The 15,584-nt window shown below is 40.7% G+C and overlaps 2 protein-coding genes across 5 annotated transcripts in view; one reads left to right on the forward strand and one right to left on the reverse strand.

Moving 5' to 3' along the window:
- Positions 1-6,280, reverse strand: part of EXOC3 (exocyst complex component 3) — a 31,117-nt gene extending 24,837 nt beyond the window's left edge. The window contains exons 1-2 of one of the 4 annotated variants that reach the window (XM_061448992.1): positions 6,177-6,280; positions 2,598-2,782 (exon numbers count right to left, since the gene is read on the reverse strand). In XM_061448992.1, the coding sequence (XP_061304976.1) occupies positions 2,598-2,741 (144 nt within the window). In that variant the 5' untranslated portion in view covers positions 2,742-2,782; positions 6,177-6,280. Of the gene's footprint in view, positions 1-2,597; positions 2,783-3,824; positions 3,909-6,128 lie in introns of those variants that run through there. The other 3 variants (XM_061448990.1, XM_061448989.1, XM_061448993.1) reach the window with 3 other exon arrangements.
- An 878-nt stretch (positions 6,281-7,158) lies between these two features.
- Positions 7,159-15,584, forward strand: part of LOC133267073 (dynein axonemal heavy chain 5-like) — a 459,819-nt gene continuing 451,393 nt past the window's right edge. Inside the window, exons 1-6 of the mRNA XM_061449003.1 lie at positions 7,159-7,273; positions 7,549-7,735; positions 10,787-10,887; positions 11,942-12,130; positions 12,237-12,311; positions 14,305-14,388. Coding sequence (XP_061304987.1) covers positions 7,561-7,735; positions 10,787-10,887; positions 11,942-12,130; positions 12,237-12,311; positions 14,305-14,388 — 624 coding nt within the window. The 5' untranslated portion in view covers positions 7,159-7,273; positions 7,549-7,560. The remainder of the gene's footprint in view (positions 7,274-7,548; positions 7,736-10,786; positions 10,888-11,941; positions 12,131-12,236; positions 12,312-14,304; positions 14,389-15,584) is intronic.

Consider the following 15,584-nt stretch of genomic DNA (forward strand, 5'->3'; position numbering starts at 1 on the left):
TTCCTAAAACAATTAACAAAATTTGACTGGCAACTGAAAATGCTGTAAAAACCAAAACCAAACCCTCTGGTCTATTATGCCAGAAGGCAAAACCCCAAAATAACTCAAAAGGAATTCAGTCAAGATACAACAAAACCAAAAACTGAATAAAATTTCAACATTGTGAAACATCAACAGCCACACCAATAATAAAGTATTACATAATTTTGGGAAAAAGAGAGGTTATTGACATAGGTATGTCTTGTGACAGGTGACACTTGAAATAAAGCCTTGTTGAATAAGCTGTTAGTCCTGAATATCATTCGACATCCCAGGCACCTTATAGAGCATACATTACAGTGCATACTGAGTGAGAGAAATCAGATCACATCCACAACGTTTTTTATGCATGTGTTTTTTAAAAGATGTGACTAAGATGAAATCAGGTGAGTGGAATATGAAACTGGAAGTAACAGACTTCAAATACAAGCCAAAGACAAGACATCAGTGAAAACAGAGTTGCATATCTCAAGGACTTGCTGTAACCAGTAAAGAAATAAGATAGCAATGGGTTTGCTAAGATCAAAACACATTTTTTGCCATACGTTTAAGGCCAAAAAGTTTAGGCAGTTGTGGAACATTTTGTCTGATACTAGAAGCCAAAGAGGAAATCCTGGTAACTATGAACAACATTTATTGTGTTTTAAATGTACTGGGAAAGTCCCAGAAAAATGCAGTGATTCTTAAACTATTGCTGTTTATGTACTTTCAAATTATGACATGCTGATTTTATTGCTAAAGCTGTATTTTCCTGTCAGGCTCAGTACAATTAAGCAGTCCTAAGGCATTTTTATACAGTATCTATTTACAGAACTGCTGCATTAACACATTTTTCCCCTACAGGAACTGAGGTAATTAGGATACTCAAACACTCTGGATAATATTCAAAATACAATCTCTTGAAGCTGAGGATAAGGTACTTTAAAAAATCACACAACCATTAACTGTTCAATACAATTTCTTCTGAGGCAGAGCTTCAAGTATGACATATTCACACTTACACCTATTTAACTTTAGCAGGAACTTTATTATGTTCAACAAAAACAATCACTGATCTTAGTCACCAGCACAAACGGCCAAGAAAAATTCTAAATCCAGATATCCACCCATGTTCAGTTTGTGTTCCACTAATCACATGGGGCCAGGGAGGGGTGAGGAGTGGGGGAAGGGGGAGAGGCATGTCCTAGGATTGTGGACTTTGCTTCCTAGAATGTGTATTCATCATAGACTGGACCAACCCTCACCATATTGAAAAAAAAAAACCAACAAAGCAACCAACCAACCAAAAAACCACCAAAAACCCCAAACAAAACCAAAGCCAAGCCATCCTAGGAACAGGGCTCAAAACACATATCTTTCTGATCCTATCCAAAATAGTAATTCTTATGGGAAAAAGTGCTATGTCACCATCACTTGTTTCAGGAATGCACTCTAAATGCATTTAAGGGATATTTTGCCACTATAGATGACTGAAGGTAACTTAGTGAAAATAACATGGAAACTAGCCATAAAGTGGATTTAGGCATTTGCAACGCTTACAAAAATACATTTAGTCATCACTGTCAACAGAAGCATACAGTAAGTAAATGACCACTCACGTATTATAAATAGCTCACAGTAACTAAACAACTGATCCATTATTAATACACCCCACCACATGCTTCCTGCCTTAAATCTGAAAAATCCAGTCCAAGTCATCAGCATAAGTTCTGTTTCTATGCTACAGACAAAAATTAACATGTAATTTGCAAACACATTTTTTTCACTGTGGAAGTCTCTTCTACTTCATCCAGCCTCCCATAGAGAAAGTGCCATCAAATACTTGTGGGATAAACAGACTTATTCTGAAGTATAAGATTAGATACAGTGTATACCAGACATTTTTATATTGTGAACAAAAAAATATTTTCCAAAACACCTTTCTAAGGCTCTACTCCAATTACTTAAGACAGCGGTCAAAATAACTGTTGGCTAATAAGTACTGGTGACAGAAGAAGTCACATAGAGATACTAAACATAGAATGACTTTACTCATATTTTAGGCTATGTCTGTGTATGTGCATGTGTTTGCATGCACTCACATGTACACATGTGAATGAGGAGGGAATCATTGGGTACACTTCCACATGAGTGTCATAGATTTTAGCCATCTTCCATAAACCCGTGTAACAGCCAGAGACTACATGGACTGACCTTTTTCAGATGCAGCCATTGATTTTTTGTTACAAGTTCAGTATTCAGTCATTAAGGTAAAGGTTAGGTGGCTGACAAGCTACACACCATGAAGGTAGCTGTCCATGGACAAACTGTCGAAGTTACAGGACATAAGAACACTTGAAATGCTTGAATAAAATTTCATTAAGATGTACAGCATTTGGCTGTGTTACTTTAAGGACACAAAGTTTCTGTTTTGGACACAGATCAAAGATATATAACCATGGCTTAAAATTATGTGGATGAAACTGTGGAATCAAAAAGCAGCAGGGGAGGGAAGGGGGAAGTAAAGGAAGGTAAATTGATGCTGCATCACAGATACCCAGGTTTATCAAAGTTTGTACCTTGAGTCGAGCTTCTACTGAAGCCTTCTTACGAGCTTCCCTCCTGCGATACTGCTCCACTTTATCCAGCTGATCAGGACGCTGAAGCATTCCCGCTACTCTCTGAACAGCTGTTGCAACTGCTTCCCTATCCGTTTCCTCCATTGTTGATTAGGACGTCAAAATGCCTTCATAATTTAACAGTACTGAAATGAAATACAATATATATTTAGAAATAATTTTTATTTTCATTTGATGGCTATGTGTCATTTCAAAGTTAACGACTGGGGAACTATGGCAGTAAAAACAGTGCAACTTGACAGAAGCATCATTAGACCATATTACAGAGCAGTAAGCAGAATTATACAAGAATTGCACTTATAGTCAATTCTGTTTCATTAGGTTATCTATCTGAAATGCTCTCCTGTTACCATTTTTCCATTTGCCTTGCTCTCTGTAAGTTACAGAAACCAAACCAAAACCGACAACAAATATAAAACCAAAAAAAACCAAACCAAACCCCCCACAAGCCTCCACCAACAAAACCCCCAGCAAATCTTCATCTAAAAAAAAAACCAGATTTTGTCTGATCAGAGAATAGGTTTACCTATTACAAGGGGAATAAGACAAGTACAAAGGAATCTTCTAACAGGTATAAGCAAAAATCCTAACTCTTCCTGAACTAGAGTCTGATGGAGCTGAGAGAACCAGAGCCACCCTGCAGCAAGAGGTCAAATTTGCTACCAGAAGTGGAGAGAAACATAGCTGTGCAAGCTCCAGACCCAGAGACTTAAGTCTAAGGCACTTCCATTTAGACTTCTGATGGATGATTTTTTTTTCCTAGTCTTATTTTCAGTTTTTCTCACAGTATCAGTCCATCAGAGGTGTAGGTATGCAAGGAAAAATTAATCAAGTATTTCACCTAAGTCTCCAGCAGAATTTCTGTGAAGTCAAGACATGCATGCAAACTACTATGCAGAAAACGTCAAATTTGCTGTCCATCAAACCACACCTGTTCTCTCAAGCTTCACTAGCTAACAGAAAACAGGCAAGATCCCAGTTACCAAGATGCAAGAACATGGTGTCCACAGAACTTCAAGGAAAACATCTGGAATTCCTCACTCCTTCCAATTTTTTTCCATCTGTGTCTTCAGTCTTGTAATCAAGCAGAATATTTTATGTTCTGCTGCTAAAACTACAGATTATACTCTCCCATATCCATATTATTCCTTGAAAGTAGATACCTACTTTCAAAGCAGTCTGCATTCGTGTATCCAGCACATCACTTAATCTCAACAGAATAGTGATCTGATGAATAACTGTGCCAAGTGCACTGAACTGGAAGAGCAAAAGCAAGAAAATTCATGGATTGAGAGGACAGTTTGATAGGAAAATGGAAACACCTCCTGCCCCCCAGCAAAAAGCAAAACACAACAAGGGAAGCAAAGGCAACTGCTCACCACCTCCCATTGGCAAACTAATGCTCCAAATAGTCTCTGAATAACAACCACCCTGGAAGCCAAAAAACTCCCATTCTTCCTCTACCCCATCTTTTATTGCTTAGCATGACATTATACAGTAGGGAGTTTCCCTTCAGCTGGTTTGGGTCAGTTGTGTTCTCTGTCAATCTATTGTGCATCTCCAGCTTACTCAAGGGGAGAGGAGGGCAGAGCAGGAAAAAGAAAAAGCCTTGACACTGGCAAGCAGCCTTCAGCAATAGCCAACATGCTGGTGTGTTGTCAGCACTGTTTTAGCTACAGATTAAAAACACAGCATCATAAAGGCTGCTATGAAGAAAGTTAACCCCATCCCAGACAGACTCAGTACAGCATCAGTACAATTAGTCATTTCAGAACTTACTGGAATCAAAAGATTCCAAGATAGGTTTCCCAAGAGCTAGCATGTAAGACTATGTCTCAAATTCCTTCATCCAGTATCTCACGATCTGCATCTCTAGTATCTTCAAAAATCACGTGTACATATGCATTTATTTCAGAATTATTTCTACAGCATAAACTCATGTCTGTCTTTACCTCAGCTGTGCAATCATACCCATCACTTTTCTACCTAATGGCCTGTTTAGCTCAAATGATGTTTCATTTCAAGGGCACACGGTGAGGTGATGAGGGGGAATGGCTTTAAAATGAAAGAAGGTAAATTTAGATAAGATGTTACTCTGAGGGTGGTGAGGCACTGGAACAGGCTGCCCAGAGAAGTGGCAAATGTTCTGTCCCTGGCAGTGTTTAAGGCCAGGTTGGATGGGGTTCTGAGCAACCTGGTGGTGTCCCTGCCCATGGCAGGGGTGCTGGAATTAGATGATCTTGAGGTCCTTTCCAACCCAAATCATTCTACAATTCTGTCACTTCATACTCGACATGTCATGGTGGAGAACCTATTCCTAGCACTCACACTTTTGAATAAATACAGCGGTTTTGTTTAGCCCAATCCATTTCATAGGATCATAAAAATCAGCTAGGTTGGAGAAGGCCTTTAAGATCAAGTCCAACCATTACCCCAGGACTGCCAAGGCCACCACTAAACGATGTCACAGAGGGCCTCATCTACATGTTTTCTGAATGCTTCCAGGGACAAAAGCTATTATATATTATTATGCTATATATGCTTTTTTTAAAAAATTTAAAATATGAATTTACTACAGAAATTATATCTGTAGTAGAGAGCTTTATACTGACTTACTCCTTTATTAACAACTCTGACTACATTCAGCAGAGTTAAGACAGCTTTAACCCACAGAGCCACTACCCAGACACATTAAGTAGACTTCATGAACAAAATCAGCAGTCAGCATAGTGTAATCTAACCGATTACATACTAACTTGCTGAGGTAGACAGGTTGTTGCACAACTACCAACCATTCAAAAGGAAGCACAAACTTAAAAAAAAACATGTCAGCTTTGCACAGAGGCTGTGAGTCAAAACCACAAACACCTTCAGAGCAAAGTACTGGGAGAAGCAAACAAAAGAAAGTCCCGAGCAGCCCTGGAAAGGCTTCAGTTACAAGCACATCCTTATCCTCCGGCAGGGAGCCGAGCAGCCAACCAGCGGGGCGATGCTTTCACAGCGGAGGCCCCTGTCCGCCCCAGAAACCACCTTCTGAGCTAGAGGCGCGCAGGGACACCCAGGTTTGGGACACAACCCCCAAAACAAAGCCCAGAGGAAGCCGTGGCAACCCCAGCCGGCAGCCCCAGCGCCGCCCAGCTCCTCCCGGCCGCACTCCCTGTGGGAGACGGGTCAACTCGAATTACTTGCATTGACGCAGGTGCCCATCCTTGCCGGGCCGAAGACGGACACCTGACCCCGGGCACGCAAGAAAGGCTGCAGTCCCGCCGCACCGAGCTCCACCGGGCTCGGCAGAGGCCCTCGGACGGCGGCCACGCCAGAGGAGCCCTCAGCACCCGCTTCGGCCTCATCATCCCGAGGGTCTCCCTGGATGTGTTCGGTTTGGCCCAGCCCAGCCCGTCCCTCCTCCCGCTTCCCGCTGACAGACTGCGGTCGCGACATCCCTGCAGGAGACAGCGCAGATTCGCTCACCGACCAGGGCACTGGCGCGGGGCGGAAAAAGCCACGGCTCTCACTTACCGGGTGCAGCCCGCCCCGCGGGAAGGCACTGACAGGCCGGCACCGCGCACGCGTCGGGAGCCCCGCACGCCACGCAGGCGCAGAAAGAAACCACCGCCTCCTCCTGCTTCCCCCTCCGTGGGTCTCCACTGCCGGTGGGCTGTGCGCATGCGCGCTGCTGTCCTTCATCAGTTCACTGAAGTGGGGTGCGCCTGCCCCCGCAGGCGGAGCGGGGAAAAGATGGGGGCTTTTGGTAACCGGGAAGGTCTCTGGAAGAACGATTTATGCTGGTTTGGTGTCCGCGGAGCAGCGCCGCTTGCGCTCCACGGGGAGCCTCGTCATGGTGGCGGGACGACAGAGTGGGCGACGCCCACATCGCCTCAGAGCAGGCTCGGTGCTGCAGCCTGTGGGGCTACCGGTGGCACATCACTGTTTCCCTCCCTTAGGGGACTGTCAGTACTTTTGGGGCCTGATTCGAGGTCACCGAGATCGGTTAAAAAGATAAAGGGCGGAAGTCCTTTGCGGCATTAAACCTGTGAGTTTGAGTTTTAGCCTGTTGCAGTGAAAGCTTGGGGTATCATCTGGAGAAGGAATGCTGTAGGTGGATAAGCTTAAAATCATGCCGTGCTTTATAGATCCATGTGGAAGTGGCTTTGCCCGGCAGAGCAAAAGTCCCTTAACTCAGCCGTGTCCTCACATACTATTCACAACTTGGGTTGCTGTCACGTCGAGAAGGGCTGTGTTCAGGAGCGTGTTGTGACTGCGGAGACGCAGCTCGCCACAGCCTGCCCTGGCTCTGCACAACAGAAACGCCGGGGCTCAGGGGAGCTGCTCGTTTAGGATTTAGTATACATGTTGAGAAGAACTGTGGTGCATTTAAAAAGACAAGTAGCTGTGTCATCAGCATTGGGTTGGTGAATACGGGGGGAAACTGGGACAGCCGAGGTGCCTCCTGGGGACTGGTTTTGTGTACAAGTTGCTATAGTAGCTGCCAGCAACAATCAATGCTTTAAAGCCTGCTTCAGGTAAAGCAAGTGCTTCGGCCGCGCTCTGTGTGCAGTGCTTTGCGGTGGGACCTGCGGCTGCCGTGTAAGACGGAGCTTAACCTGCCCCTCAACGTGTGAGTTCCTAACTGCAGCAGGCTGATCAGAGGGAAATGGCAGTTATGCAGTTAGAAATAAAGTTTTGGTAACAGGCATCCTGACAGGAGCTTTTATCACTTTGTAAACTGCTTAGATCTTCTGATTTTAAATTAGCAACCAGAAATGGAGAATATTCTCTTCTTTTCTTTGCTAGTCTGTCATATAGGTGCAGTAACGGATAAAAGTACTGAAAGTGTGGTTGGTGGTTACCGTGTAACATTATCTGGTCATCTTCTGTATTGTGGATTTAGGCTGTTTTTCGTATGGTGGTGGAAATGGAGGAGGCTCTGGGAGATGAGACTGAGTTAGGGGGAATTCTCGAGTGTAGTTCCTCTCCTGGTCACTCTGCACAGCAGGAATCAGAGCAACTGAAAGCAGTGCAGCTTTCTTCCAAACCCAACATCGATCTCTGTCCACCTCTCATTGCTATAAAAAAAGGTAAGGAAGAAAATAACACTAAGTACTTCATGTTGCCTTTGTATGGAGAAAAATCCAGGAACAAAATGGGAAAGTAATTAAGGACAGTTTTCAAGTTTGTACTTATGTGTACTGGGTGGGCACGTGCTATTTTGAATGTGCTAGTGTAGGGACTCCAATGTGCAATTTTCAGCTTTATAAATAAACATGTACATATAAATGAATGCTTTTATATATATATATATGTATTTACAAAGTCATGCACAGTGCGTCTCTGATCCCTTAGCAGATTTCCTAGTGTTGAATCATAGTAACATGATTAGAACCATTTTTTCTGGCATTAAAATGAGTCATATTCTATAGTATGGTATGTTCTATAATATGGTTTATAGTATGGCATCTCTTTTCTGGAATATATTGTAATAATAGATTGAATAAGTGGGCATATGTAAACCCATAGGACCCAATGGGATGCACCCACGAGCATAGAGGGATCTGGCTGATGTCATTGTAAGGCCGTGTTCAATAATTTTGGAATGCTCATGGCAACTGGGAGAGAGTCACGACACTGAGGTGTGAAAGAAAGCAAATGTCACTCCTGTCTCCAAGAAGGAGGACCTGGGGAACTACAGGCTAGGCAGCCTCACCTCAGTCCCTGGGAAAGTGATGGAGCAGTTAATCCTAGGTACCATTTCCAGGCACATGAAATGCAAAAAGGGTGATTGGGAGCAGTCATCAGGAATTCATCAATGGAAGAAACGCTTGACTAGGTAGACCATGAGCCTGGATTTCAGGATGGCTACAAGACAATGCTGTGGCTGTTTATCCTATTACCAAAGGAAACTACACACCCTTATAGGGAGTTGTTCTGTCTCCGGCATTACTTCTTCCAGCCACCTTTAACCCCTTCTGCAATTGAACCTTCTTGCTCTACATGCCAGATTGTTCTTGGGTCACAAATTACCCCTGCTGAGCTGTTACAATTTTAATTTCACCTTCAGTCCTCTCATAGAGAAGCTAATGAAGTGTGAGCTGGTTGAGCACACAGTGAGATGGATCGAAAACTGAACAGGCAAACCCAGAAGGTGGTGATCAGGGGCACAATGGAAGCCGTTAACTAGAGATGTAACCCAGGAGTCAATACTGGGTCCCTGTTTAACACCTTCATTAGTAATCTGGATGATGGGTTAGAGTGTACCCTTAGCAAGATTGCTGATGACATGTAACTGGGAGGGGTTGGCTGATACACTGGGGGATCGTGCTGCCATCCAGAGGGACCTGGAGAAGCTGGGGACTTGGCCTGAAAGGAGCCTCAGGCGGTTCAACAGGGGAAGTGCAAAGTCCTGCACCTGGGGAGGAATAAGCCCAGGTACCAGTACGTGACGGGGTGTGACCAGCTGGAAAACAGCTTGGCAGAGAAGAACCTGGGGGTCTTGGTGGACACCAAATGGGAGGTGAGGTAGCAATGGGCCCTTGTGGCCAAGAATGCTAATGATATTGTGGGCTGGATGAGGAAGATTGTTGCTAGCAGGTCAAGGGAGATGATCCATCCTCTCCACTCAGCACTTGTGAGGCCTTGCCTGGCATCCTTGGTCCAGTTCTGCTCAGTACAACAGACATGGACAGATACTTGGAGAGAGTCCAGTGAAGGGCCGTGAAAGTGATGAATGCACTGGAGCATCTCTCCTGTGAGGAGGGTCTGAGAGAGCTGGGACTGTTGGCCTGGAGGAGAGGAGGATCAGTGGGGGATTCTCATCAGTGTGTATAAATACCTGAAGGGAGGGTGCAAAGAAGGTGGAGCCAGGATATTTTTGGGGGTATTCAGTGGCAGGACCATAGCAAATGGAAGTGCTGCAGGTCCTGTCTGAACATCATCAGGAAATGCTTTTTCACTGTGAGGGTAACCAAGCACTGGCACAGGTTGCCCAGAGAAGTTGTAGACTCTCTCCATTCCTGGAGATACTTGGAAGCTGTATGGATGTGGTCCTGGAAAACCAGATCTAGCTGATCCTGCTTCGGCAGGGGTGTTGGACCAGGTGACCTCCAGAGATCCCTTCCATTCTCAACCATTCTTTGATTCTGTGAGTAATACACCATAATCAGGGAAAAAGAGACGCAATCTATAAGAAAAAAAAAATCAATGCTATTGGAATATTAATATTAGTCACAATCTCATAATTTGTTTAGAATAGGTTTAAGATTAGTTCCTGAAATTTTAGTGAGTTGCTGATTAGCACTATTGCATGCTCCACTGAGGATTCTATTTGTTCTTAAGGATGGGACCTAAATATCATCTTCTGAGAAATAAAACTGGTGCTTTTTCTTGGACTAAAACAAACCTGTAGCAATTACAATAGCATTGTTCAGTGCTTGCAAATAATTATATTTTTTGAAGCTAACTAAAATAATTTTTCTTTTAAGAAGAGATAAAGCAATATTTAGGAATGCTTTGTAATTGAAATATTTAGAAGAGATAGAAGAGAAATGGCACCTGACTGGAAATAAGTTATAAGTACTTAGGCAAACATGAACACTCTTATTTGTTACTTAAATTACTTCAAAATATTCAAATCCCAATTTCTAGGAAAAACAAAGGCATGCAATAGATTTTTTTGTTACATAACTTGAAGGTCTTCAAAGCCTCATAAGGAGGCTTAAACAAGCAGCAGAAGATGGTTATACACTCTAATGATACGTGGTTTGGTTTTATTGTAAGTACTAGCAGTATTTATTCTTTAGATACTCCATGTGCTCCAATTGTCTTGCAAGCTTCTGTAAGTAGCAAGTTTGTCAGAAGTGCATGAGACTGACAATCAGAATTTAGATGAGGTAAAAGAAGAGGAGTAACTAGGTGACAATAGCAAGTGTGAAAAGTGGCAATATTTCAGAATCTCTGTTTTTTTCCCAGAACTGATTTCTTCAAGCTAGTACCTTAAATTGCTTTTTCTTGCCTCTATTGCTATTGGTAGGGATTGTTGGAATTGCACTTGAGATAAAAGCCATTATAAGACACCTTTTCCCACTAACAGCTTCTGAGGCTGAATAATTAGATTTGTCACTTCTTTTAACTAGACGCAGAAAGTAAGCATCGTAGACGTGGAGGGGAACTGAAGACAAGGAGCACTGAGCTAGCTTCTGCTGCCACAGTATCACCTTTGACTGCTGTTCTTCCGGCAAGTGCTTTATGCTAAAATAGGTGGTGACCTAGCTACCTTTTTTTCTGTTAAATTTTCTTCTGTACAGACTGTTCTTGAAGTCCTCATTGACAAACGTTTGTCCTCATACTGGAGGGCACTGAGTTTCTTCATTGCCTGTTAATTACAAGGAAAAAGAACAGTGAACTACTCAAAAACATATATAATGTTAGGCCGTTTACATTCTGTGCTCACACTGTGTGTTGCTGGGATTTTGGCTTTGGGGTTTTTTTTTTTTGATCATCCACTGGTTGATGCCCTTTCTTTGCCAAGATGAAAAATAAAATTGGTTAAGAATATTTGAAAAAGGTAATTCTGCATCAAGGCAGACATATGCAAAACAAAAGGTCCAGCTATTGGCATGGAGCCAGAGGTGATAGAAGACTGACTGGATGTCATCCAGATTTTTGTTTTTTTAATCCATGAATAAATCAGGATTGATCAGTTACAAGTCCTAGTTTAGGGTACTGGGAAGATGATGCAATTTATCTTTTCTCTCCAATAAAAATTGTGATGTGTGGAGACCCTCCAGACATCCCCAGACTTCAGATACTCACATCAGTGGGAGATTTGTGTAGAAGGAAATGCTCAGTGGGGACTTTTTCCCCCTAATCTTTATTTTTTTTGCATGGCTTCTGAAGATTGTTGTTTCAAGAATGTTATTCACCATATCTGTTTTTAGTCTTGTTCATGCTATTATGAAGATGTGAAAAAATCCTTTGGCTACATAGAATTCCTTCTTTATCTTTCTGCTACTAACATTATATGACCTACATATTAAGCATAAATTGTATACTTGTTCCAGTGGTGACTGTTTTTATAGTGGATTTGTTTTATTTATTTCCATTGAGAAATAATTCTGGCCCAACAAATTAGTTATTACTGATCTTTTCCCTCTGCATTTCTTAGATTATTTTTTTTTTTATGTTTCTGCCTGAAGTAGTTTATGAAACCAGCTTAAAGACCAACATTATAAAATACAATCTTTAAGTGAGGAAAAAGAATCTCTCTATGACAAATTTTTGTTTTCTAGACAACTGGCAAGAAAAGTATAGTACTTTCCAGTGAAACTAGGAAAGAACTAGCCAAGCAAGCCAAAGTCACCAAAGAAGAGAGAAGAGCTCAGATAGATGAAAGATACAAGTATTTGATATCAAGATTAGCATATGGGATAGGCTTAAGTGAGCAGCAAGTGGAGGAGGCTGTTATTTCTGATGACAAGGTAAATAATAAATTAATGTTGTTGTTATTATTATTAAATGTATTACCATAATTTCCAGTTTTTGAAACTACTTCACAATTAACTACAATTGTAATTTTTTTTCTAGTTTCAACTTATAGAACAGTTCTTTGCCCCTAGTGGGATTAAAAAGTTGCTCTTCTTTCATCAAGATGTATTGCAGGTATGTTTCTGTTATTATTTTTGCAAAAGCAAAATTGCATTTTAAAGAAATTAATATGACTGTTGCAAAATTCAGAAAATCTTAACAGAGATTATTTTTGCTATGCTTGCCAGTGGGGAAAGAACACACATGTTTATATATTGCCATCCTGGTTTACATGAAAACAGGAAAATGCCTTGTGGCATGGTTTGATACTGGTTTTATTAAAAATGGCCGAAGTAAAAATCCAAACTTCAAAAATTATGAAGTGAGGCAATGTTCACAGTATTCAGAGTTTAAAAATACTGAATTAGAGAGCAGAAGTATTATATGTATAAGAACCATTTTGTCTTCTCCTTTTGTTTTGAACTGCACCACCTGCACTATGGACAAAGTCATTCAAGAAGGTGAAAAATAATGCAATTTCTTTCTAAAGTAAGGTGCCTTCATGTTCATGTCCTGTTCTGTGGAATATCATCTTAAACTTGGAAAACTTGTGGTTCCCAAGATGTATTTCTCTCCCCTTCAATTCTGAGGAGAAGCCTCTTCATAAAAAGCACAATCATTGTTCAGCTTCCGCTGAGTGTGTGATATCAGAAGGTGCTAAGTGACCTTGAAATTGCCTAATGTGACTGTGTGAGCTTCCTGAACTGTAGAAGTCCTTCCTCAGTCCTTTCAGGTGATGTCATTGAGGAGACATGAGGGTGAGCTAACTCACCATGTGGTGAGGCTTTCTGGGGAGGAAAACCAGTTGATAATGCTTAATCCTCAATTAAGTGCAAAAATGAATTACAGATTTGTTATAACCTAGATCAGTTAAAAGAACTTTGAGTGGTACTGGAAGTGCTTGAAGACTTTACAAAGCACAGAATCAATTTAGCTGTCAAAACAGTTTAATTAGTTTTTCCTTTCTCTGGGACTGTGCATGTATATTTCTGGTATGAATCTATTGATCTCTGACTTAAATTAAGATAAAACTAAAAATCTTGAAATTATTTTCCTTAACTGAAAAACCAGAAATAAATGCCCAGTTTGGATTAAGTTGAATGTTTAATTTCTGCATCTAATTTTGTTTTATTTTGGTCTTTTTAACCATTAAAATACCAATTTTTGAAAATTTTGTTGCAAAAGCAGCATAGCATAAAAAAATGTGTCTGATGGAATGTATGAATGCCATCTCTAGCATCTTTCACTGCATCCTGATGAGCCAAGAGATCTCATTAAATTGACTGTTTTGTGAACAGATTGGTTGCAAACATATTGGAGAATTGGAGATTACTCAATGGCAGTATCATACATGCTTGCCATGTTCTTCCCCATTTTTGGTCACTCTTGGAGACAAAATACTGGCTAGGGCAGACTGTTGTCCTGACCTAGTAAACATGTTCTTACCAAGAGTTATCAAAAATGCTTTCTTCAGTGCTCCTCATCTCTCTCCAGGTTGGGTGTGTTTTTCACTTGAGACTGTGCACAGGGGTTAGAAGATGCTGGTTTGGGGTGGAAATGGGGAGCCACCACTGTGTATCATACATCACATATTTAGTCTAGCAGGAGCTGAACACTTGACTTTTTATGAAGAGGCCTGAGGCTTCTTTCACATTATTTTCTGTTACATTCTTCCAAGTTTCAACAGATTATTTTCCGAAGTGTGTGACAGAAAATTAGGCGGAAGACTTTATTGTTGCTTCAAAGAGAAGAGTTTGAAGATACATCTCAGTAGAGAGGGACCAATGGCTGCAAAAGAGAGAGCTGCTCTGGAAAACACTTCAGATTTAATTTCATTTTATTTTCTGATAATTTTTTGCCCTCTTCTTCTTTGATTTTTTTCTCAAAGAACAGGGCTATGAAGCTGTTAATAAGGGACTGTGAGATTCATGCAGAGCTTATTCTCCAGATAAAGGCAACCTCACTGATTCAGAATAAGCTTAGTTATAATTCAAATACTCAAATACGATGAGGTATTTGTATGATAATAGTTTTATTAACCTTTTGTTTATAATTTAATTACTAGCAGAAGTTGAATGCCTCATTGAGGTCGGATGGGTCAACAAACAGTTTGCTTCAGAAGAAGTTATTTATTACCATGGGTTCTACTGAGGTATGGTTGAAAAAATTCATTAGATGACATTTGAAAAATAAAATATTGAAAAAAACTAACAGTTGTTCAGTGTTAAACAGCTTTTTGTAATTCTTGGATAGGTATTTAAGTACTTAGTCCATGTTCTTATAATGGGAGCAGAGGCTGTAATTCATCTATAAAGAAATAATGATTAGTGGATTTGGCCATTTGAGAGGAGTGCAGGTCAAATAAACCCTTGTCAAAAATTTGCAGATCCTAGCATTTTTGTTAATGACTGCAGGTTAAGCATTTTTCCAGTGCTTGTGCACTTCTAGCTTAAAAGTGCAGTTCTCGATTTTGTATTATTTCCTTTCATATTATTATACTGCACGTTACTCCAGAAATGCCTTTAATAATTCCTTTATTGCATTCAAATTCTTACAATGACCTCCTGACTGTAATGTCTAAGCATTATTCAGCACGTATTCAGAGTAGTGAGTAAGATTTCGGATTAATTTCTTTCTTTCCATCTCTTCTGGGGGGAATCAGGTGTACCATATACAATTTTCTTTGAATACGACATAGTGATGTTCCCCCCCCAATGAGCGTATATTAACATTGTTATGTAAGAAAAGACATAGCTGAAGAATTCCTTCTTTCTTTCAGAGGAGAAGTGAGGTTGATTCCTCTGCCAATTTCACCAATTGGAATGGCTTTTCATATTTATTATAGTTGAATTATTATTAGATTTAATAGATTAAAATAAGTATTGTTGCAGTACTGATTTGAAACTTTGACATTATGTCAGTCCATCAAAAAGATGAAAATACATGTTAAAATGTATTTGGATCAGGCATTTTTAGTAATCTTTTAAGTTCCTTTTTAAAAAAATTAAATGTCATTCTAAGATGTTCCATGCTGATCTAAGTATCTATGAAAAGTAATTTCAGTGTTTGAAAGCTGAGGATATCTTTAGAGCTTTTTAGTGAATAGATGTTGGCAGATTCTGAAAGGGATTAGTCAATCTCATGGATAGGTCCATAAATGAATACTAAAATTGCTAGACAGGAATATGTCATCTACCAGCTGTCATACAATGATCACAGGTACTCAGGAAATACAAGAGGAATGGAGCCCAGGAAACAGCCTAGCTTATGAGCTGTCCCTGCACCTCATTTTCTTGGTAGAGATGCAGTACTGAACTGGTTTGCCCAAAAGAGCATTTTGACTTTCTT

Source organism: Pezoporus flaviventris, unplaced genomic scaffold (assembly GCF_033815535.1).
Source record: "Pezoporus flaviventris isolate CSIRO_AGI_PZ_B2104156 unplaced genomic scaffold, CSIRO_AGI_Pfla_v1 ptg000007l, whole genome shotgun sequence".
NCBI lineage: Eukaryota > Metazoa > Chordata > Aves > Psittaciformes > Psittacidae > Pezoporus > Pezoporus flaviventris.